Here is a 25,551-nt window from a genome sequence, read left to right on the forward strand (position 1 = left end):
CCTTTAAAATTTTTGCTTTCATGCTCATTCGAGAGGGTGAATATTTTCTCCTCACCTATGCTCACCCCTCCTGTCTGGTTACTTTTATGGTTACCTCCAGCTGACCCCCAAGTTTCTGAAGTTCAGAACCAGGTCTTTTATTAGCAACATAGGGTTCTCATTCAATGTGGATTTGAAGATTCAGTCCAAACCAGCTTGTGACATGCTAATTTTCAGCCATGAATCTGTATCTGTTCTCTCCTCCCACCCTTGCTCCAGATATTAGTTGCAGTGTTTTTCAGTCTCTTTTCTCATAAAAGAGTTACCTGCCTCAATCTTCAAAGTTTCTATTTCCCTATTACACTTAAGGTCCTTTTGTTTTTATACTGCAGGAACAGAATCTATGGCTGCCACTTCTGTTTGTGGTCTGGAGACCACTGGGCCTGGGGTCACTGCTGTTTCCATTATATCTCAGGTCCAGGTATATGTTCATTCTTCTTAAGCAGGGCCAAATTATTTTATTTACTAAATGTTTAAGGAGGATTTACTATACACCAGCATAGTTCTTTGTATGGAGGAGGAAGTAATGAACAAAAATACGTTCTTCTAATGTAAGTGGTTATTCTATTCTCATTATGTCTTTGAAGAGGTATGGGGTGGTGACTGAGTAGGAGGAGAACTTGTAGTATTTTGAGCAGATGGTTATCTTAACCAGATGACCATTCCTATTATCTTGACCAGAGGATGCTCTTTCAAACAATTATATTTCCTTACCTTCTACAACATAAAATACTATTTTCTAAGCTTATCTGATCATAAGATCCATTTAGGATGTTTAATGAGAATACAGAACAAAGGGCCTATTACACACATTGAATCAGAATTTTCACAGAAAGAGTCTGGAAACATAGAAGTGTTTAGTAAAGCTCTCAGATAAGTTTCATGGTGGAGTAAGGTGGAGAAACACTGTTGTGAAAATATATAATTATATAAATTAAAGCCATCAAATCTACAAAGAAAGAAATTGTAGCCCATTTTGTTAAAATTAGTATTCTCTATTAGCCCGAAAAAAATAGTGAAAATGGAAGCAATAAAATATTGAAGAAAAAATTGGGAAACTGACTTATATTCCAGCTTCTTTTCAATCAGACTACCTAGGTTGTGACCTAATTTTCATTAATAAGTTCCATTATTAATAAGTTCCAGGAATATGACACATCTAATTCAAAGAGTGTTAAACACTATATTTCAAAGTTAAGTAGTTTGATAATTACTCTCCTAGGTGTGTCCTCTAGTAAATAATAATGGTAATGTATCTATACAAAAGATTTAATCTCTATTTAAGTTAGATTCTTTCATTATTTTACTCATAAAAATTTATGACCAAAATGGATTGAGTGGTGAATATATATTAATAGATAAAATATATGCCCTCCTGGATATTAACAGCATGTAAAAGATGAGGTGTCTTTTTTTTTTAGTTTATAGTTCTCACCTATAGAACTATAAAGACACTTTATATTTATTATGCTATCCTTATGTTATTCCTAGATTATAACAATGTTACAACAATATTAAAAATAGAATATAGCAATCCTGGGGATATAAGATACTGTAATTCTATAGTGATAAAAGGAGACATTCTTGGTTATCTAAGTACTCTTAATCTAAGATATATACTCCTCATACTAACTTTTTACAACTTAGATCTAAAATTTTAAAATCTATCAATTCAGGATCATTTTAATAGAAGAGGCTTTTTAAATTTGACAGCTAGAGTTACCTCTTCATTTAAAGATATTGGTAAAATATTTTATTATCTCGAATGATGATCATTCTAATTTATTAAAATCATGCTAACAGTATATTCCCTACCTCTGCAGACAAACCACAGTGACAAAAAAGAAAACAGTGTATTTGACATAAGCATTCATGACAAAATACTATGTTCTCACCTATAGAGTCAGGCAACTGTTGCAACATATTGGATGACAGTAAGAGGTCCTCCAGGGCTTCACATCCAGAAATGTCCATGTCAACTGTTTCTATTCTGTTTTTTGACATATCCAGGTATACCAACATCTTTAACTTCCCTATAGACTTGATGACATTGCATAAACTCAGGGTTAGTTGAGAAACTTTCACCAGATATTTTAAAGTTGTAAAGACCACAACTAGAAAATTAATCTTAAAAGCAAATGCAACAATAACAAGTGCTGGTGAGAATGTAAAGAAACTGTAATCCTCATACCTTTCTATTAGGAATGTAAAACTATGCAGCCACTTTGGAAAACAGCTGGGCCATTCCTCAAACTGTTAAACATAGAGTTTCCATATGACCCAGCAATCCCTAGGTACACACTCAAGAATAAAACATATGTCCACACAGAAACACGAATGTTCGAAGTAGTGTTATTCACAACAGTCAAAAAGTGGAAATAACTCATCAATTGATGAAAAAATAAAATGTGGTATATTCATAAGCTGGAGTATTATTTAGCAATAGAAGCAATGATACATGCTACAGAATGGATGAACTTTGAAAATATATGCAGTAAAAGATGCCGGTCACAAAAGACCACCTGTTGTATGATTCCATTTATACGAATTGTCCAGAATAGGCAAATCTATGGCAAGAGAAAGTAGACTGGGGTTTCTAGAGGCCAGGAGGGAGGTCAGGAGGAAGGGAGTAACCGCTAGCGGCTTCCGGTTTCTTTTAACGGTAATAAAAATGTTCTAAAAATTAGATTGTGGTGATGTCTGTTCAATTATATGAGTATTCTAAAAGCCATTTAACTGTGTGTCTTAAATGGGTGAATTTTATGATATGTAAATATATCTCAATATAGAGGTATATGTTAAAAGATAACACAATATTAATTTCAAAGTTGCCACTGAACTAAATAAATACATGAAAGAAAGAAAGTTGCTACCAAAACAACATACACTGACATGCTGATTCTTACAATTTCAGATGCAGCAGAAAGGTATAAAGTGTGATTTGGACTTTATCCTACTAAGTAGAATCAATATTTTGTCCATTCAACTGTTCTTTTTGCGGATTTACTATGTACCACAGCTTGTGTTGAAGAACAGTCATGAATAAGTCAGCTAAGCATGGGGAGAGACTTGTCATGATACAGATAAAGTCTTTATCTTTAAGGCGCTCATAGCAGTGAAGGGAACTGTCAAATAAGCAAATAATTATAATACGTATGATATGTGCAATAACAAAAGCATGCAGCGAATGCCATAGAAACACAGGGCTGCAAATGGCCTGGAAGGCATTACTTGTCAAGAGAAGTCTGTACTTGTCTGTACCTGGAAAGGAGCACGGAGAAGTGTGTAAAAGCACAGTGTGTTTGAGGAAGTGTGGGAAATTCACAATCACTGAATATAGTGATGAAGGTAAGATTATAAGAAGCAGGCTAGCTGTTAAAAGGCCTTACATGTTATGTGAGGATTATGTGAACTCTTATAGGCAAGGAGAGCTATTCCAGGCTTTTAGGATGGCAAATGACATAATCAGATTTGTGGCTTGAAATAATAATTTCCGGGAAATGTGATGGGAAGATTCATGCCTAGAGTTAGAGGAGATCTGGCAGGATTCGAAGGATCTGGGAGATGAAGGGACTTGAGTTAAGGCAGCAAAAGTGAGGATGAAGAGGGGATGGGCTCGAGAAAAACTGAGAAGTGGAATAATTGGATTGGTATCTGACTGCTGAGGACAGGAGAGGAATCAAGTCAAATGCTGGGTGAGGAGTGAACAGTGAGCACTTAGATGGGACATAAATCCCAGGAATTAGAGCAAGATGAAATTCTTCATTTTTTTTTTTTCCTTTAAGGGAATGTTTGGCAAATATATATTCCCCACACATCTGTGGTCAGTGGTTCATCTATTTGTTGGTCTCCTTGCATATATTTTACTATACTGTCTCTAATTATTTGACAGAGTATAAATAAACAAATATTGCATTAACAAATTTATAACACAAAAACACTCGGCCCTGTGCTAAGTACCTTATCTATTAGCTGATTTAATACTTTATATTCTTGATACTCAAAGTGTGTTTTACAGACCAGCAGCATTGGCACAACTTGGGAGCTTGTCAAAAATGTAGCATCTCAGACCCACCCCAGACCTACTGAATCAGAATCTGCACTTTGACAAACATTAAAACTTAGAGGTTAAGGAACATCAGACATTGGGTTCCCTGAGAAATGGAGACCAAGGGAAATTTATGAGAGGGATTCCTGGGATTAATACTAGTGGAAAGAAAGAGGGAAGGAAGGAAGCAGGACAGCAGATGAAGAGCTTGGGCTGTGATGAAGTTTTGAGGACTTCCCCAGCTGACCAAGGAGTTCCGAAATTGGGACTGCCCTGAGGTTGTCTTGAGTAGGGTGATGGGGTCAGGCCTTCATACCCTTGCCTTGGTTGACCTTGGAGGGATATTTCCTGGACTAGGAGTCCAAGCCTGTGTGAGAAAATTCTCATCAGCTGAGGCAATGCCTGAAGAAATTAGAAAGCTGCAAGCAGCATTCTCATAGGCTGGGGGAATAGAGTGGGTTCTTCATTCCAAGAAGATGGCGTATGACAGGATTCACTACAAGGAACATTCCAATGTTGTCCCATTAATAAGAGGAGCTAATATTCAAACTCACTTTTATCAGATTACAGACTCAAAGCCTATTGATTAGATTGGCACTGCTTGACCTCTCACTCACTGGTAATTAACCCAGCACTTATCTCTAGCTCTGCCCCTTCAGCTCCCCATTGGGCAGAGAGTGTGAACACAGTCTTAGAGTTGAAGAGCTGCTAGGTTAGAAATTGAGTACTTGGAGTTCCTGTCGTGGCTCAGAGGTTAACGAATCTGACTAGGAACCATGAGGTTGTGGGTTCGATCCCTGGCCTTGCTCAGTGGGTTGAGGATCTGGCGCTGCCGTGAGCTGTGATGTAGGTTGCAGACGCGGCTCAGATCTGGCATTGCTCTGGCTGTGGCATAGGCTGGAGGCTACAGCTCCGATTAGACCCCTTGCCTGGGAACCTCCATATGCCGCAGGTGTGGCCCTAGAAAAGGCAAAAAGACAAAAAAAAAAAAAAGGAAAAAGAAGCTGAGTACTTTGGGTGAGTCAGGCCAGAGGGATGACTTTCTCCTCATGCCTGGAAATGTGTCATTGGAAAAACACTGTCACTTTACTTACAACATGCTACCCCGAGGAACTATTATGTTACCTTAGCTTATCTCTTCTGGTGAACACAGAAAGAATGATATATGTGTATGTGTGTGCGTTTCTTTTTTTTGTTCCTTTATCCTGAGAAAATTTCTTTTCTCTTGGAAGCTTCCTGAAATGCTGTCTCCATCACACCTCAACGTTTTGGTGTGAAGGTTCTAAACATCTTTTTATGGGGAAACAAAATAACACTTTGATGTTTATTTTCAAGTCTTTCTAAACCCTACTTTTCAAGGCAATAGTAGCCTGGACTGATAAAGGCTTTTGAGGCTCAGTGTCTCAGAGTTCTTGAGGATATTAAATATTGCTCCAACATCTTTCTGGACATAAGAGAGGTCTACAGATGAGCAGTGGACAACAAATAACAAATGTGGAAGCCATCACAAGCAACAGAAGACATTGCAGTTCACTGTTTACAGTCATATTTTAATTGACTGATCTTAGAGTGATGGTCACAAGAGAGAGCTACGTAGCAAACTAATTTTTGACCATTATCTATTTGCTGTTTGGGTTTTTTTTTTGTCTTTTGTCTTTTTGCCATTTCTTGGGCTGCTCCCATGGCATATGGAGGTTCCCAGGCTAGGGGTCTAATCAGAGCTGTAGCCACTGACCCACACCACAGCTCACGGCAACGCCAGATCCTTAACCCACTGAGCGAGGCCAGGGATGGAACCTGCAACCTCATGGTTCCTAGTCAGATTCGTTAACCACTGAGCCACGATGGGAACTCCCTCTATTTGCTGTTTTAACTTATGAAAAACAGAGTGGAAAAATGATAGCCCAGCTTCCAAAAGTTTTTAAAAAGTATATTAGCTTAATGTATGATGATACATGAACTAATAATAAAATGAACTTGCTTTTTCTCCCCCTATGTCTTGTGACACTAAATATTTAGGATTAATCATGCTATGAAACTGACAGATGTGGGTTGAAGACTGCCTTCAAGATTAACCTTTCAAAGTCAAGCATTTCCCTGCCTGTTTAAGGCAGGGAGGTATGGGGTATTCCCACAAGGAGAATCACATAATGTGGAATTCAAGTGTACTAACTAAAGCAAGAAATCCACTTAAAGCTGGCAGTCTATACGAAAAATCTACCTTTGAAACAGACAAATTAGACTGAACTCTCTGTTTTGCAGAAGGCTTAATCACTACGTTTCCATTTAAATAATACACTTAACTAAGGAATGCAAAGTCTGAGTTGATTTCCAAGATTGAATTTTGGGAACATAACAAAGAGCCTAATTCTCATTTGCACCTTCTATTGATTCTCTAGCAACAGCATTTTGGAGCATCATAGTGAACAAGAGCCTCTGGAGCTGGTTTGAATTACAGTTACACCATTTACTGGCCATGTGACCTTGGCCCAGTTATTTACTTTTTCTATTTCAATTTCTTCATCTATAACATGGGGATGGTAATAAGCCCTACTTCATGAAGTTGTTACAGGGATTTGGAGAGTCATTTGTAAAACACCTACATAGTGCCTAGCCCGTGATAAATTCTATGTAAGTGTTTTTGAATAAATAAATAGATTGAAGAAGCAGGTATAGAATTTTTCCAACTAGATATACATTCTGATTCCTCAATCAGCAAGAAATTGATCACTGTCTTACTTGTGCTGGAGTAAGTGTCTTACTTGTGTGCTCCAGGGTTTGTACATACCTTGAATACGACACAAATCAGTCTCTGTTATATGCAGTGGAATCCCGATTTGTCTCTCCTCTTATGTGTGAGCCCCTCAAACAAATATATTCAAGGTCATTGCATATATTATCTTTGTAATCCTGATATTAGCATGGTTTCTAGTTCATAGAGGTATATTTGTAAATAGTTTTTGAATAAATCAATAAATAGAAAATGTGCATGCTTTCTGTTTTGCATCTATGATGATAGCAGAAATGCATTCTTTTGGTATGAGAAGACAGTATTTTTTTTATCATCTTCTGTCAGATTTTCTTCTTTGTATAGTCTCATGCTTGTTCAAAAGACGATAAGCTTCTTGTTCTTGTTACTTCTGTAATTATTTTAAGGAAATTTTTAATGTCAATTCAAAGAAGGAATAGATTGGGCTTTGGGAACACACATCTAAACCTCAGTGGCTGAAGAATTATTACACATCCAGCTGCTCTGGTTACTCAGCCCAATGCAAGGATTTAGATTTGGCTTTCACCACTGGAAGGCTTGTGGTTAGTCTGGTTAGAGCATGCGCACATGTGTCTGTGTGTGTGCGCTTACATATGAGTGCATGTGTTATGAGTGGCAAGAGGAAGTGTTTTATGGAAAGCCATTCTTTCACCGGATGGAAAAGGAATGAGTAGTCACACTCAATGAGTTGACTGGTAAACCTAATATTCGGGAGGTATTACTGGTTTTTCTGTTAGTTGAGAAAAAAAAATTGGCTCTAGTTTAACTTTCTATTTTTAACACTTTATGCTCCCTGCCTTCATAAAAAATTCAAATAGGTTCTATTAGAAATGACCTGAACTGAGAAAGAATTTTTGTTTCGTGAAAGAGCTCTAGCAGTATGAGCAGAAACTGTTATCTAGTTACCGATAAGAAGGTTAATTTTGCAAAACTAAAACTGGGTATTATATAGAGCATTTTCTTTTTTTACATAACAACATGAATTTTTCAGCTTTTGAAAAATAGTAAGTATGGAAAGAAATGAAAAATATACTCCTAGAGAGAACAAGAAAAATCTTTCATACACCTATTTACACACCTATGACAATCACGAAAGGTATATAAAATATTAAAATATAAATTAGTGAAAAAACATTTAGTGACTGAAATCTCCTAAAAAAATGTTTAACTTTGAGATGAAAACATTGAGATTTAAGATGTAACATTAATCAATATCTGTTACAACTAATACACAACGTAGGTGTTAGACAACATGGCGTAATAAAAACTTACATACCCCAGGCAGCACTTGCAATGCATTGTTATCCATCCACAACTCCCTTAAATTCTGTATTTGATCCAGAACTTCAGGCTGGAAAAGAAGTAGGGAGAAAGGAGGGAGAAGAAGAAAACTAAATTAGTCTTTTCTTATCATAATATAAGATGTAATTTCTTGGATCTGGACCTTTTCTTTGGGAATCTAGTATTAATTCTCTAAGAAATTCCATGTTTAACAGAACTCCTTCAGCAAAACTGGTAGTCACGGAGGTAGCCAACCTAGAATTGATGTAGAAACAATAAGAACAACAATAATAAAAGTTAGAATCTATTACTCTCCTTAACACTCCATAATACTCTGTCTTCTTCACTAGAGAATAAGTTTTGAAGAGCAGAGAAAGGTTTAGTTTGAAATCACTTTATTCTTATATCCCCTTGTTTGCCACACTGTTTAGTAAATAGTAGGTTTTCATCAAAATTGTGTACTAGTCCCATACACATAAACATCTCTCCTCTCCCTCAACAGGCACTACGTTATCATGATGTGATAATAGTATGAATAAGACACATTAATTTCTTATCTTTTCATTTACTCAACAAATAATTATTTCTTGAATAATGAGTATGACTACTATGTAAAAGATACAATGCAGGATCCACAGTTATTCAAACCCAGTTCATGCTTTGAAGTAGCTGATCATCTGATGGGGAGATAAATGCATATAAGTAACTAAAACACAAAGCATCATGTGGGAGAAAGGAATAATGTAGACAAGCTCAAAGAAGACAGAATATGATTCAAATGTAATATACAGTGCAAAATGAAACACTTTAATACCTTAACTAGAAGCTAAATTCTATTGCCTGGGCAGCAGACTATGTAGAGAAGACAGAGGTTGCTATTGCTGCCAACATCATTTCTTGATTTATAGACCTTTCCTGATTTCTTTCCAGAAATTATCCCTTCCCCCACTATGAGGCCACCTGCTTCTCTTGATGTTGATTCCTTTTTTACCATTGCAGGGAACTGACAAAGTCCTAAGTGCATTCTATTCACCTGGCCAAAAGATTTGGCTCCACAATCCATTCAGAATAGATAAGAAGAAATGGATCTTTGGGAATTCTAGGGAAAAGCTCATTCTCTCGCCTTCTAGATTTGAAACTGTAAGGGTACAGCCCTGGGAGTTTAAGGCATGAAAAAAGTGGGAGAGCCTGTTTGAATTCAAAGATAGATCCTGATGACATCATATAAGCTCAGAATTAAGCCATAGTTGAAGTCAGATTTTTTGTCTCCTCCAAGTGAAAAAATCATCACTGAAATAAAATACAACCATAGTTCATAAAATTTCAGACATAATTAGGAAAGCCAGTGTGTTCGATAGAATACTTTAGAAAAGAATGGAATTATATCGATGTTACTACAAGAATATTGATAATTGTGGGTCAGACCATACTCTTCAGAGACTTCCAGAACTATTTTGGAGATTGTCTGTGATACCTCTAGCCTACAACTGCAGTGGAATGTGGTACTATTTTTGAGAGGTGCTTCACAAAGATCAAAATCTAAAGTTATGCATGGAAAAAAGTTAGGACTGTGTGAGTAATTGGGAGTGGATATTTTTGTGTAGGAAACCATGCCCACGGTCACTTAGATCATAGCGAACAGGTGGTGAACTTCTCCACCTCTGCATTGGAAGACATCAGTCATAGGGTGCAATTTTTCTAAGTCTAGGAGAGGAGAAAGAGTTGTATACCTGATAAGTTCAAGCAAACTTACATATGTAATAAGACAGAGATTAGTGGATAAGCTTAAAACAATGAGCATTATTCAGGACAGACTAGACTGTGTTGTGGTAGCAAATTAATGCTGAAATCTCAGTGACTTAACATAACAGGATTACTTCTCACTCCCACTACATGTCCAGGGGGGATTTCCATCCCCACGATCTTGTGTTGCCACCAAATCAAGACTTCCAGAAGAATCAAAGCAGAGAAGAGCGAATATGGAAATTAGCCACTATTCTTAAAGATCTTGGTCTGGAAGTGACACTTTTCACTTCTGCTTCCAGCTCATTATCTAGAACTGTTTATATGGCATGGAGCTAAGTTTAGGGAAGGCTGGGAAATGTAGGAGGAGTTCATGAAATATTTGGTGACTACTACTGCCCTTGCCACACAGTGACAGTGCATGAAAAAAAGAATGACAAGTATGAATATGTAGTACTTTCATAATTTAGTTTTTCCTTTATTCACTATATACTTGATTAAACAGCTTCTAAGTTCCAGGCATTGCTCTAGAACCATAATGCACGATACGGTCTCTGCCCTCAAGAAACTCACCTCTATTTCTTGAGCAAACATACAAATGAATGTAAAGAAGGGAGAACCTACACGCTTTAGTACAAAGGGAAATCAGACAAGGATTCATGGAGCTGAGATGAGAAGGTGCTGGTCAGAAGAGAGGAGAGGAGAGTAAGCATATTTTAGACAGAAGCTGAGTGGCTTCTCTGTTGAAGATAAATAAGCAACAGCATGGTGTATGAAGGAAAACCATGGGCAGTTTGCCTTCCTGGAGTGCTAAGTTTGAAAGGAAATAAGTAGTAGAAAATGAGGCTAACAAAAGAGAATGGTGTCTATGAAGGCCTCATGTTTTATTAAGGAGATAGGAATTTATCTTATGGTTCAAGGAGTGTCACTAAAAGTTTTCTAATAGGAAGTGATATTTTATATAGATTACTTTATCCTGGTCATAAAAGGAAAAGAAGAAACCAGAAAAGCTTTGTAGGACCAGTAATAAAAGAGCTAATGAGAAATAAAGAGAAGTTGGATTCAGGAAACTTTTAGAAGAGGTATGTCCCCCGGTTTCCCAGCACGTGGTGGTGTTACCACTGGAAAGACAGAATACGGACGTAGGACCAGATTTATGAAAGAGACCGAATTCAGTTTTGATCATGATTAGTTGTAAGTTCTTGTGAGATACAGGTGGAGATGTCCAGAAATCATCTGGCTATTAAAATCTGAAGCTCAGGGGATAGCTTTGGGCTGCACTAAGGATGTACAAATTTTTTACTTTTGGAAGTAGAAGCGGGAGTTCATGTGGACGAACTCCCTGATGGGAACGTGAAGCAAATCAGAGGTGCATCTAACTGAGGAGGGAACCCTATGGAACTCTTAACACTTGAGAATTAAAAACAGCAAAGCCCATTGACAATTCCTGGGGTGGGGAGGGAATAGAATCTGGGTAATAAAATAAAGTTTAACTTTTTTTTTTTGTGCTTTGTCTAGTTTCACTTGCTCTTAGAGTGCTACCTCAAGAGGTTAGCTCCCAACACTTCAGACCAGAGATCCCAGGGCTAAATGGCTGTGCCAACACCTCAGCTCAGCAGCCCTGTGAGAAGGGATGGGCATGCACAGCAACTCAAGATGGTGGCGGTGGGCTGTGTGCAGAGATGCTGTAGCCACTGCATCTGGAGCCTGAGGACACACTGCACCAGCCTAGGAGAACTCTGCTACCTCCCACCCCCTCCCAGATCCCTACAAAGCAGCCCCATCCTGGTCTTTTCATGAAGAGCATGTGCTCTAGAGAGCAAGCTTGCACCTCTCCATTCTCCAACCAAAGAGCAAGACTTTCCTTTTGCTTCAGAACTGAACACAGTCTTGCTCTCTTGGCACCAAGGATGCTGGGCAGGAAGACCCATGTGATTCAAAAGGGTCAGTATCAGAAGGGCAAACTACAGAAGAAGGCAAGAAGAAATGGAGTCCCAGAGAGTAAGGGGTTACTGAAGTCTAATGAACAACTTTCCTTTAGAATAAGGAAGTGGGGAGGGATAAATGGTGTATGGTAGGTGGGCACTGTAGAGGGAAGGCTGGAAGTTGACAGAAAGCATGTCTGAAGGTCTTAAATTCTCTTGCTGAAGTAAGGAGCAAGGCAGTCTGTTGAGCAGGCAGGGCAAGGTTTTTGTATACAAAGAGCACTTAAGAAGAATGGTTCACACTGGAATTGCTTGCAGAGAATAAAGACGGACATTAAGGGCAATCAAAAGAGTTCTATCAGTGACAATTATTTTAACTTTTTGGGGAGCCAGGTGGGGGAATGACAGTCTAATGACAGCTTAGGGAAAAACAGAAGAAACAAGAGATGTTTCCGTGAGATCAGAGAGGAGTGTAGTAGGACTGAAGGATTGAGAGAAGTAGGATTAAGAAATGAGAATGAGAGCAGAAGTTAGGAGTTCAAGATTTCTAAAGCTGTTCCAGGCCATGATGAAGCTCAAGTTATAACCCTGGGTAGTATGAAGTCTTGGGGCGTCGGGGCAGCGGAGGATGCCGTGGGAACATAAAGCCTTGCATGATGTCTAAGGATTTGGATTACCTTTGGTGGATGGCATAACTTGCCCCCTTGGCTGTGTCAGAGACAAAATGGCAGATAAAATTGACTAATCATACCTCTAAAATATCACTCACACTGGGTTCTCCTGAGGCAGCCAAGACTACTTGGAAAGGGGTAATTGGGGTTAACCAATATTTCTCTTTTATTTCAGAACTTCTCAATTTATTTAATAATATAATAAGGTACTAATAGTCCTACTTTATGGAAGAAGTATCTAATAATAATTTCCTGGAGAAAATGAGAATAGTTTGATGGAGGTTGCATAACTACAGCTGAGATTGTTACTCAGTTCTCCTGGCTCCAAAGATGACATCATGGTACAGCTTAAAACTGACATACTGAAATAATGAAGAATGCTAGTGATCACAAATGCCCAATAAAGAAAGTAAAGCATATGCCAGACTTCTAAAAAGAGATAATATTTTTATTACAGGATGTTATAATAAAAAGTGCTACAGTAGAAATTTTAGCAACTTTCTAATAAAAGCAGAGACAAAATATATTTAGCAGATCAATACATAACCATCCTGAAGCAATATAAAGATGATGCAATGACATCTCATGATCAATAGACACTTTTAAAGTAGATCTTGGAATTAAACTAAATGGCGTATATCCAACCCAACACATGAATTGCCTTCTTTCATATCACTTAATTTCACTCCCAAAGTCAATTGTTTCCATTAAAAATGAGTGGACTAACGCAAGAATGGCTTGGCATATTCAATGCTGGCAAAGGTGCTGCGAGCTGGGCACTCATATAAATGGCTTTGATGATTGTAAGTTAGTGTAGTCTTTTAGGAAAATATTTTCAAATATATATGTCATGTCTCAAAAGTGTTCATATTTGCCTTTGGGCAACTATCTTACCAAAATCATGTGAAATATAGAAAAATATTATTGCAGAAAAATTTCATTGTAGAATAATTAATAATATTAAAAAGTTGGTCACAATCCAAATAAACAACAGCACAAGGAAAGAGAAAACCAAATTGCGATAAAATCATTTGTTAGTATAGTACACAACAATGAAAATAAATAATCTATATTTTAATATAAGACATATCTTGCAAACAATATTGAATTAAAAACTAAGTATAGAATTCTCTGATGGTCTAGTGATTAGGACCCAGTGCTTTCACTGCTGCAGCCCAGGTTCAGTCTCTATCAATCTCTAATATGGGAGCTGAGATCCCACATCAAGCCACTGCACACCATGGTCAAAAAATTTTTTTGAAAAGAAAACTCATGTAGAGCAAATCAACTTGCAAAAATTTTTTAAATGGTATATATTTATGAATACATATATGTATAGTAAAAATAGGAATATGTAGAATAGAAGCACACCAAATTAAAAATAGTAATTGTCCTGAAATTGGAATAGGACCAGGAGCTCTAACTCAAATACAAAAAAGTTAATATTTTTTTAATTAGCAAGTTTTTGATATGTTACTGTAAAATTTTTATATTTTTATATGTTTTCATTTTTTATAATGTTAGAAAAAATATGATGGAATAATGACTTATTTTTTCTTCTTTTGCATTTTTTCTGTATTTTCCAAATTTCCCATATTATGTAGGCATTAATTTAATCATAGAATCAGAGAACATTTCAGTGTCTTTTCTTTACATTTACATTTACTTAAAGCACTTTAGAATTCTCTTTGAAGTGCTCTTACTTTGATTAGTTGAAATGAGCTAAGAAAATGGTTACACAAATTTTAACATAAATAGAACATATGTTTTGCATTAACGAAATCAGTCCTGCCATGTATATGCAGTTTTAGTCTGTCCTCTTGATTTGACTATATATATTACTTTTATTCCACTAATTTGGATAACAGAGTTTGCTTATATTTATTTATATGCCTATCAATTTTTTTCTTCTAATGAGGTTAAGAGAAATGATAACTGTAAAACATAACAACTGACAGTTACCTAATTTTGTCAAAATTTAACTAAGTAACTTTAAAAGTTAAAAAGAGAACTTCATAGCTTAAGTGTTTTAAAACTGATGAGATTATCTGGCAGATACAGTAATAATGAAAAATTCTTATTCCAAGAAACTATGCAGAACTGGAAAGCAACAGTATGGAATCAGGTTCAAAACATGGATAAACGCAGACACCTATGGTCAATTAATCTTTGACAAAGGAGGCAGGAATATAAAATGGGAAAAAAAAACAAACATCTCTTCAGCAAGTGGTGCTGGGAAAACTGGACAGCTGTTTGTAAATCAATGAGACTAGAACGCACCCTCACACCATGCACAAAAATAAACTCAAAATGGCTTAGAGGCTTAAAATACAAGACAAGACACCATAAAACTCCTAAAAGAGAGCATAGGCAAAACATTCTTTGACATTAACTGTACAAATGTTTTCTTAGGTCAGTCACCCAAGGCCACAGAAATAAAAACAAAAACAAACCAATGGGACCTAATCAAACTTACAAGCTTTTGCATATCAAAAGAAACTGTAAAAAACAAACAAACAACAATAACAAAAAAACCAAAAAGACAACCTATGGAATGGGAGGAATGGGAGAAAATACTTTCAAATGATGTGACTAACAAGGGCTTAATCTCTAAAATATACAAACAGCTTATACAACTCAACAGCAAAAAAACCAACAATCCAATCGAAAGATGGGCAGAGACCTGAATAGACATTTCTCTAAAGAAGATACACAGATGGCCAACAAGCATGTGAAAAAATGCTCAACAACCCTGATTATTAGAGGAATGCAAATCAAAACTACTATGAGGTACCACCTCACACCTGTCAGAATGGCCATCATTAACAAGTCAACAAATAACAAATGCTGGAGAGGGTGTGGAGAAAAGGGTACCCTCCTTCACTGTTGGTGGGAATATAAACCGGTACAACCACTATGGAAAACAGTATGGAGGTATCTCATAAAACTAAATATAGAACTACCACAAGACCCAGCAATCCCACTCTTGGGCATATACCCTGTCAAAACTTTCCTTGAAAAAGATATATGCACCCGTTATGTTCATTGCAGCACTATTCACAATAGCCAAGACATGGAAACAACCTAAATGTCCATCTACAGATGAATGAATTAAGAAGACGTGGTACATATACACAATGGAATACTACTCAGCCATAAAAAGAACAAAATAATGCCATTTGCAGCAACATGGATAGAACTAGAGACTCTCATACTAAGTGACATAGGTCAGAAAGAGAAAGACAAATACCATATGATATCATTTATATCTGGAATCTAATATATGGCACAAATGAAACTACCTACAGAAAAGAATCAAACTTATTGTCTTGGAGTACAGACTTGTGGTTGCCGAGGGGGAGAGAGCAGAATGGACTGGGAGTTTGTGGTTAGTAGATACAGACTGTTGCATTTGGAGTGGATAAGCAATGAGATCCTGCTGTATACCACGGGGAACTATATCTAGTCACTTGTGATGGAACTTAATTGAAGATAATGTGAGAAAAAAAATGTTTGTGTGTGTATGACTAGGTCACTCTGCTGTACAGCAGAAATTGACAGAACATTGTAAATCAACTATAATAGAAAAAATAAAAATCTTAACCCCCAAATGCTTATAAATATACAAGAAGGTGGTTTCTCAAATCAATAAGTGTAAAAACTCAATGCAAATCTAAAAAATTATGTTCTCTAATCAAAGTGACCTAATTATGATATTTCATTGAGATGTTTCAGTTGTTTATTTGTACTAAATTTTGAGATTAATACTTCAAAGTATTACTTCATTTCTTTTACCAGTTTTGTTTGATAATGTTAGAGTTTACAATTTGCCAAGGAAGCATGACTATATTTTAAGACACTTTCCTTGATTTTCCTCCACTTTTTTTTTTTTTTTTAAATTTAACAATGCACTGGGAGTTCCCGTCGTGCCTCAGTGGTTAACGAATCCAATAGGAACCATGAGGTTGTGGGTTCGATCCATGGCCTTGTTCAGTGGGTTAAGGATCTGGCGTTGCCGTGGGCTATGGTGTAAGTTGCAGACGTGGCTCGGATCCCGAGTTGCTGTGGCCCTGGTGTAGGTCGGTGGCTACAGCTCCGATTCAACCCCTAGCCTGGGAACCTCCATATACTGTGGGAGCGGCCCTAGTAAAGGCAAAAAGACAAAAAACACCAAAAAACAATGCACTTAGCTTATTACTAGCTCTATAGCTCTCATAACTAGGAAAACTTTTATTTATGCATTCCATGGTGCACTGTTGAAACTCTTTCCGGTACACAAAATTAAATGACTAAAATTGTTCAGCTTTTGATGACTAGCCTATTTGTTCAATCTCTCAATTGTTCTGTTCTACACGCTTTAGACTATTTAACTTCTCCAATTAATTTCTTTGGGGATAAAAAGTTAGCTCTATAGGGTCTGAACCTATTTCCAGTTTACATTAGTTTCACGTTTCTCAATTTTATTTCAGATGTCACTCCTACTAAAATGTTCATAAATTTTAAAGCTTTGGTTTTGGTTATGATTAAGCGACACATAGGAAAAACATTTTTATATTTTAGAAATCACACACACACCAAAAAAAACACAGGAGTTCCTGTCGTGGTGTAGCGGAAATGAATCCGACTAGGAACCATGAGGTTTTGGGTTCAATCCCTGGCCTCACTCAGTGGGTTAAGGATCTGGTGTTGCTATGGCTGTGCTGTAGGCCGGCAGTTGTAGTTCCAATTTGACCCCTAGCCTGGGAACTCCATATGCCGTGGGTACAGTCCTAAAAAGACAAAACAACAACAACAACAAAAAATATATATATATATATATATCACAAATTATTGAATGAATAAATAGCCTTCCTGACAATAATTAATGAAATGCATTGCTATAAAACAAGATTAATTTATAAGAAATTAAAATGCTTTCAGCCATAAACTATTATATTTTAATATATATATGAGTACAGTATGTTCCATTTAAATACTCAAATGAATATATTTATGGCACACAGGAAGTAATCCACAGATGACATAATGTTGTCACAGAGGGACAATCCATTAAAGGACTGAATTAGTATCCAAAATGATCTGAAAATATCGGTAGATTCATTAATTCACTAGTTTATAAGAACATTCATTCAATCATGCAAAGAAGGCACTATAAATGTCTATGGGAGTATAATTCAGACTGTGACAGGGTTGTTTCAAAATCTTTTCTGTCCATATCCTGTTCTACATGCAACATATGTGGGCTGTTCCCCTCTACGTGCTTAAGCCTTAAGTGTCTTCAATAAACCAGAGTTTATTCAGAATATCTGGAGACCATGCCACAGGAGAAATGCTTAACATGCCTCAAACTGTCAGGCTGAAGAACAGAAGATGTTAAGTGTCAAAGATACCCATATTTGAATATATAAGGGTTGTTGTAAGGAAGAGTGGCTGGGTCTGTCCTCTCTTTATTTCCAATTCAGAACTAGAATCAATAAGGGATACTGCAGGAAAGTGAATGTAAGTAAGTCTCACAACTAGATCTGTCTAAAATGAAATAATCTAATTTCCTTTAGAAGATAGTCACTCTTTTCTCAAAGGAACACATAGCTCCCTAAGAAGATTTGCATAAAAAGAACCAAACAATAATAATAAAAGCTAATTTCTATTGGTTATTTACGATAGTAAGGCAATTTTCAAACTGTAGATTATTCATGTTGAATCTTCACAACTATTACTGGGCAGGTAGATACTAATTTGAACAGGCAATCAGTAGAATGATTAAGGGCATGGCATGGCTTTAGGAGCTAGACTGAGTTCAGATCCAGGCTTCATCACTTACTTGCTATAAAATGTTGACTTGGGTTCCTCTTCTGTAACAGGTAGATGACAGTACAACTACCCACAGAGGAGGAAAATGAGGAATAACTGTTACAACATTTAAAGCACTTCTAAATGCCAGGTTCTAAGTGTTAGTGCTCAAGGCTCAGTGACTGTGAGCAATTATCCCCATTTTGTAGACAAGGATATTCAGGCATACAAATGCAAATTACTGGGCCAAGAATTATATGGCTAATATACAGGGAAGACAAAAGCATGATCTTAAACTTTTGTAAGATATGATGAATAAGGTTCAAAAGGAGAGGAGTATTCCACAGCAAAGGTATTGTGCACATCTTGCATGATGCTACTTTGGTGGGTGGCCTTAGAATGAAGGTGCCAAAGGAGATCAGATGCTAAAGATAGACTTTAATTCATTTAAGAATTTTATTCAGTTAATATTTATTAAGAGTCTATTATGTGCCAGGCATGGGAGAAAGTGTAGTGAATTAAACAACCAAGCTCTCATGACATTCACAAACATTCTGGTGTTTCATGTCTCTTAGGCTGGGTCCTACAAAATGTTAACAACTAGACGAGGGAAAGCAATTCCGGTTTCATGATTTCTACTCTGTGTACCACCCTCCACCTAGACTGCAAACTTTGATAACCTTGTTTCAATCTAAATTTAACAGTAAAAATTGTATAACACATCCATTCTGTCTCATCATTCAAACTAGCCCTCTTGCCTTCTTTCTCCAAAAAACTGCAGCTACTTTCTTTCTCCACCCTTTCATCACACTGCAGCCCTAGGCCATTTCATCATGTCCACTTTTGCTTGAAACAGTTTTTCTATCACCCAAAGAATACAAAGCTGGCATACCTTGACCACATGTGATACAATGACTCTCATCTGACCCTTGCTTACTTCTCAGCCTTTTCTTTCACGGCACCCTCATTTAAATGTGAACCTCAAGAAAAAGCCAACTATTTGCTGTTCTCAAAGGCATTAAGCTTTATCTTGCAACAAGGTCTTTGTAAATGGTGTTCTCTAAGCTTGTTCACCTAATCCCTGATTGGGTTAGAAATCCTCCCTTCTGTGTTGGCATCCCTACTGTAGCCCTTTGCAAATTATGCTGTGAGCTCCCTGAAGCAGAGAATTGCATCTTGTTTACCTCTGTATTTCCAATTCCTTTCATAGTACACACTTGTGCACACTAGTGCTTTAAAATTTCCAACTGAATTGAACAAAACAATCTATATTCATAATCCATTTTTTCTTCCACACTATCTCGGTAACTCACTACCAAAATCCTACTTACCCTTTGTCATCACAAATATCTGTATCACTTCTGAATCTCAACTGCAAATACCACTGGTGGACCATAAGCTCCTGTACTTCTATCTCACTTATTCCAGTAGCCTAGAACCTCTTCAAGCAGTTAATGATTCTATATCACTGATATGCTAAATTTACCTTTATTCATCTAGCTTTTCTTCTTTATCATGCTGAGATTCATGATTAAACGTTCCAACATTATAAAGAGTTTCTTCCAAACATTTGGAAAACGTGTCCTCTTTCCTTTTGTCACATTTACCTAGATGAATTTATTTTTGAATAGACAATCCTATTTTCCCTGAGAAGTTACTTTTTAACTTTCTGAGACTATTTTATTGTTCTTCAATCTTGTAGCCCCTTCTTTTCCCAGTTCATAACTTAGCCTATTGGTCTCTAAAATAAATGAACAAGCAAACAAACAACCAGAGGTGGACTTATTCCAAAGGTAATGAAGGTTAAGCTTAAGCCTCTCACATGCATGGTTAGAAAAAATTGCAGAGGCATATCTTTAAAAACAATTGGTTAAGATTGCAGTTTTTTTGCTACCTAGACTTTCCTTCCATCATACTTTCCTGGGTGTACTGGCACATTTGGAGTCAGCTTTAGTTTAAGTTGAGTTGAGGATGCATTAAGTTTGGATTTAGTGCAATATGATTTTGTGCTTTGGAGTCACTTCTGGAGTTGGATTTAGTGCAACATGTTTATGTGTTTTGTAGTCACTTCTGGAGTTCTCTTTCATTAACCACCTCTACCCCATTCTCCCCCACGCCCCAAATTTCTGTCATTTTTTGTCCATTTCAGCTCTGGATCATATATCTTCAATCTTTTCTTGTCTTTGCAGGGATCCAGAGCTGGAGTAATCTTTTTTCCCAACATACCTAGTCTCTACTAGGTCACCCCCCAAAGCATTCAAACATGCTTTAGTTTGTCTCATCATTAAATAAAAATACTACTTTCATTTCCTCTATAATCTCTTCCAGCTTTTTTTCCATTTGTTTGCTCTTCTTCACAGAAACACTTTAGAAAAAGTTTGGCCATGATTTACCTTTGCTTTTTTATCTCCCATGTACCCTTAAAGCCACTTAAATGTTTCACTCAAAACTGCTCTTGTGAAAATCATCATGACCTGTATTTTGAGGCTGGGGTCCCTAAAATACAGCTACATAAGCCATACGTAGAACTTAATTGCTAAAATTAGACAATAAAGGATAAATAGCAAATCAGGAAAGAAAAAATAATGTTAAAGTAGAAATGAAAAACTTATATTAAGGACCAGTTGGTTAAAGAAAATTTTATAGGTGTAAGTATTTTCCAGATACAGAAAAAATGGGTAGATCTCAATGCAATTTTAAATTTTAGAATCATTATATATGATGATATATGGAAGTCCATTAGCGCAAAGTATAATATTGGTTAACTATATAATTTCCATGTTATACATATTTTCTCCATCTCATTAATATTTGAAATGTTGGAAATACAGACATATACTCTTAGATACACCATATTCTACAATTTACACATACCTATGAGCTAATGTTTGAAAATATCTAAAATCGCTTCATTTTTTCAGATAAGATAAATATTTTTTCCAATATACTTTATACAACTGAAGGAAAAATGATTCCGAGTCATTATTTTTTATTTACCACTGTTATTCAATCCCCTAATAATTCACAATAGCAGTGAGAATTGTTTTTAATGGAACTTCTAAGAAATATGTAAAAATCTATGTATAGCAGTAGTCTTATTTTTTATAGATACTGGGAAAATTCTTTTTCTATTACCACTTGATGATAACATTATTGAATTTTACTTAGTACAGTGAAAGTTAGTATATCTGGCAAACCAAAAACCTGAAATCTTTTGAAATTGCTAGTTCCATACTCATTGTTGTGACCTTTTGGAGCAGTGTGCTTATTACCAAAAATATCACCAATGACCTTTGAAGTTCATCAAGATGTACAGCAAAACTGATGTACTTTCTGAATCATAAATGACTACTTCTATTCAGAGTGATGTCAATGTAATTCAGAATTTAAATTCTTTGAGAATCAGTAATCAATATCTGGTATATAAGATAATGAGTTTTCTATGAAACTGTATAATGCTCAATGATTTGTACAGAAAACCACAGAGAAATTACGTCACCAGTCAGCTAAGCAGTAAGAAATGTATCAAATAAGAAATTGGATTGTCAAGTACGCATGCATATCTTTTCTGCCTGAAAGCCAGTAAATGATAAGACTTCATGCCTTATGTCAGTATCTTAAATTTGTTCAGTAGAAGTGAGAACATGTATTAAAAACTAAAAATCTTTCCATGTGAAGAGCATTTTGTAATGTGTTTGGTGGCAAGAGTGGCTCATTAGAGGTAGGCAGAAACAGAGCCAAGACAAGACCCATTTATATTTGGGTTTAAAGATAGCCTGCCTTTAATTTGTGGTAATTAGGAAATGGGAAAATGAGTCATCACCATTGTATCCTTACCACTTAGCCTTAGGCTTAATACATATTTATTAAATGAAAAACTAAAAAATAGTATTATCTATAATTAGAAGCCTTTAATCTTGCTGCACTTTACTTTTCCCATTAGAGAAGTGGAAACCCTTATACTTATTCTACTTATTTCACTGCATAGTAATGGTATTTAAATCAATAAAATCTTGTATGTTACACATTATGGGCTTTATTTATTTAATTATTTTTCTGACTCCAACAGCAGCATGTGTAAGTTCCCGGGCCAGGGATTGAACCCACACTGCAGTTTTGACCTGTGCCACAGTTAGGGCAACACCAGATCCTTAGCCCACTGTGCCAAATGGGGACTTCCCATTACAAGCTTTTAAACTGCATTTTGAGAACCATAAATACATCTAAACATTATTAGAGCTCCATGAGTTATTTTAAATAAACACTGAGTTATTAATTTTGCATATTTTAATTTCATTATTCCTTAACATACTATAGTTTATTTATCAATCCTGAATAAGTCACTTCTACATTTACAACATAATCTAATATTTACCCTTCACTTATACATTTATTCTCAATTAAGGATCAGATCAGAACACAGATGGTATAAGTACTGCTGCATATTTATTACATGTGTTTTGCCATAACCCACATAGAACAATACAAACTGGTAAAGAAAATTGATAACGTGCTATAACATTTATCCCTAAACCTGGTTGGTCTAATACTTCATATCATCATCATCATCATCATCATCATCATCATTATAATAATAACTAAACCTAGCAACTTATAATTTCTCATTATTAGTATTCAAACTTAGAATATTTATTTGTAAATATTCTAACTGACCACTTTGGAAATTTGACAACTACTTACCAAGCACCAAGCTCATGTCCAGTGCCCCCTTATGGGATATAGGTGCATGTGCATGTGGGGGAGGGAAAACTCAAGAGTATTACAATGCGACCTCAAACAAAATATAGATACAGGTAAATGGAGAGAGATATGGGATCCGGGACTAAATACTGTGGTAAAAATTATAGTGGTACACAAAGCTAAAGAACAAATAAAATGAAGGAGGAAAATAATATCCATCTATCTGATCAGATATTTTATTTTTTTTTCTATTTGTAAGCACATTCTACTTTTAGCACAGGTTCAGTGATGGAGTAAGAAACAGGGAAGATACAAGTTATGTTGTTATCATTTAGCAGTTTATCCAGCTATTCTTGTCTTGCAGCTTTGTGTTTCATTTTACACAGTTGCCACCTAACATTCCTCCCTTTCCTTAAAAAAGGGAAAAGGGGCAAAGATCTCTTCTGAAACATCTTCCTGACCAGATACTTTATAACTAGTGAGAGAATAAAGTCAATTATGTCTTTGGTCAGATTTTAACATTTCCTTGTTTCCAGATTTGCTTTAAAACACTTCAAAATTCTCAGCTTTATTTTTCTTTGCCCAAATTCTATCATATGAACTACACTAATAAACTATATATTTTTTAATAGTTTCATGCAACAGTTGAAAGAGCTGTTTGCCAGGGTATATTAACCTGTCAATATAGTTCTACATCAGTGCACCCAAATTATTCCTATGGTACTGTGTTGATTCCTTTATTAACCCCCATTTGAGGGCTAATTACTGCTCTGTAATTTAGTAAAATTATAATATTTATTGGTGCAATCTACAAGGATCAAGGTTATATAATTTGAAATTACATGCTCGACTGTTTTGCTTGTCATTGTAAAAAATTTGGTTGTTTTATCAGACAAATTGTTCTTTTATAATACAAATGAACAGTGCGTTTTGAGGTTGTAACTCAGCTCAATGTGTACTGCATCAACTTCAAATGAAAAATTTCCTTATCTATATGATCTTGCCTAATATTTATTAAGGCGAAAGCATCTTCATATACTTTCGCCTTAATAACCTGGCTTTCTACCCTCACTTTTGTGATTCCCTCTCAATCTATCATTGAAGTCACTCACCGTGCTCCTTTCTAAGCCCCCATCTGCCCAAAGTGCTTTTCCTCCTTTTCTTTTCCTGGCTAGTTTTCACTCATCTTTTATTTATTTATTTATTTTTGTCTTTTTAGGGCCATACCAGCAGCATAAGGAGGTTGCCAGTGAGGCAGAACACTAACTCAGGTTGTTAGTGTGGGAGCATGGGCTCTGATACTTTCTTTTGATACGGATATTTTTTTAACCTTTGTGGCTTAAGGGCTCCAGGAGTAACATTATAGGAAATGCTGCATTCCCCACAGACTGTTTACTGTAGGAAATGTGGATCTCTAGCCCACTCCTCAACTGATAAAAAGGAATGAGAGGAATGATGACTTAATCTAAGGAAAGAAAAGGACAAAGAAACCAAAAAACTCACATGGGACATTTCCAACCCAAAAAGCCCTATTGGATAAGGAATGATATAGGTAATTGAACAAGGCCAATGGGAGAAAACCACACCTTTCTGGACCCCACATTGGTACCCCTCCCCACTGTTAAGAGAGAAAAATCCCTATAGGACAATAGCGAAGGGGTCTCTTCTCCCCCCTCCCAGCTGTCCTGGGAGCTATTTGCTTTTCTTTAATAAAGACTTTGCTTGCTTGCTGCCTGTGTGTTCACGGAGTTCACTCTTCCGACTGCCGTGAACAAGAACCCAGATTCTGGTATCATATTTCTGGTATCATTGGGCTCGGGGTTGAATTGGAGCCGTAGCTGTTGACCTACACCACAGCCCCAGCAATGCCAGATCCTTAGCCCACTGAACAAGGACAGGGATCGAACTTGTGTCCTCATGGATGCTAGTCAGATTCATTTCCCCTGAGTCATGACAGGAACTCCCCACTCATCTTCTAGATTCGGTTCAAGATCACTCCTTCAGGAAAGTGTCTGTATGGCCAAACTCCATGAGTCAATCCTCAATGCTTGTCATGACTGGAATTTTACATTTCTGAGCATACTTGATGAATATTTGTTTTCCTCGCTAGACTATCCACTCCTCCAGGGCATGGACTATCTCTGTTTTTGCTTTACTTTTGTATCCTAGGAATCTGATAGAGTGGCCAATACATGTATTCTTCGAACAGATTTTATTGACCACCTAACATACATCAAGCACTGAGCTTAGTGGGGGGGGGGATATAAGAGAGAATAAAACACAGTTATAAACCTACATTCATCCATCCAAGAGTTACTGAAGGAATGAATGAATAACAACTTGTTGATACTAAGTGGATTACTTCATATTAATCTCTCTTCTATATAAGAATGAACCTTTCAATTTGTGTCATGCACAAGGTCCTTTACCATTAATATCTTGTGTACAGTGCTTTGCAAGTAGTAGCTTGCTAATAATAATCATTTAGCAGCTTGATCAATAAACGAATGTCCCACTGGATTAATTACAGATATATAGATTAATACCTGGCTATGTTACAGGTCCAAAGGGATATATTTTAAC

The 25,551-nt window shown here is 36.4% G+C and overlaps 1 protein-coding gene across 4 annotated transcripts in view; it reads right to left on the minus strand.

Moving 5' to 3' along the window:
• LRRC7 (leucine rich repeat containing 7) overlaps positions 1 to 25,551 on the minus strand; it is a 528,235-nt gene that overhangs the window by 141,940 nt on the left and 360,744 nt on the right. For 3 of the 4 annotated variants that reach the window (XM_047792054.1, XM_047792057.1, XM_047792056.1), the window contains exons 7-8: positions 8,134 to 8,208; positions 1,935 to 2,079 (exon numbers count right to left, since the gene is read on the minus strand). In XM_047792054.1, the coding sequence (XP_047648010.1) occupies positions 1,935 to 2,079; positions 8,134 to 8,208 (220 nt within the window). Of the gene's footprint in view, positions 1 to 1,934; positions 2,080 to 8,129; positions 8,209 to 25,551 lie in introns of all 4 variants that reach the window. The other variant, XM_047792055.1, reaches the window with a different exon arrangement.

This window comes from Phacochoerus africanus, chromosome 8 (assembly GCF_016906955.1).
Source record: "Phacochoerus africanus isolate WHEZ1 chromosome 8, ROS_Pafr_v1, whole genome shotgun sequence".
Taxonomy (NCBI): Eukaryota; Metazoa; Chordata; class Mammalia; order Artiodactyla; family Suidae; genus Phacochoerus; species Phacochoerus africanus.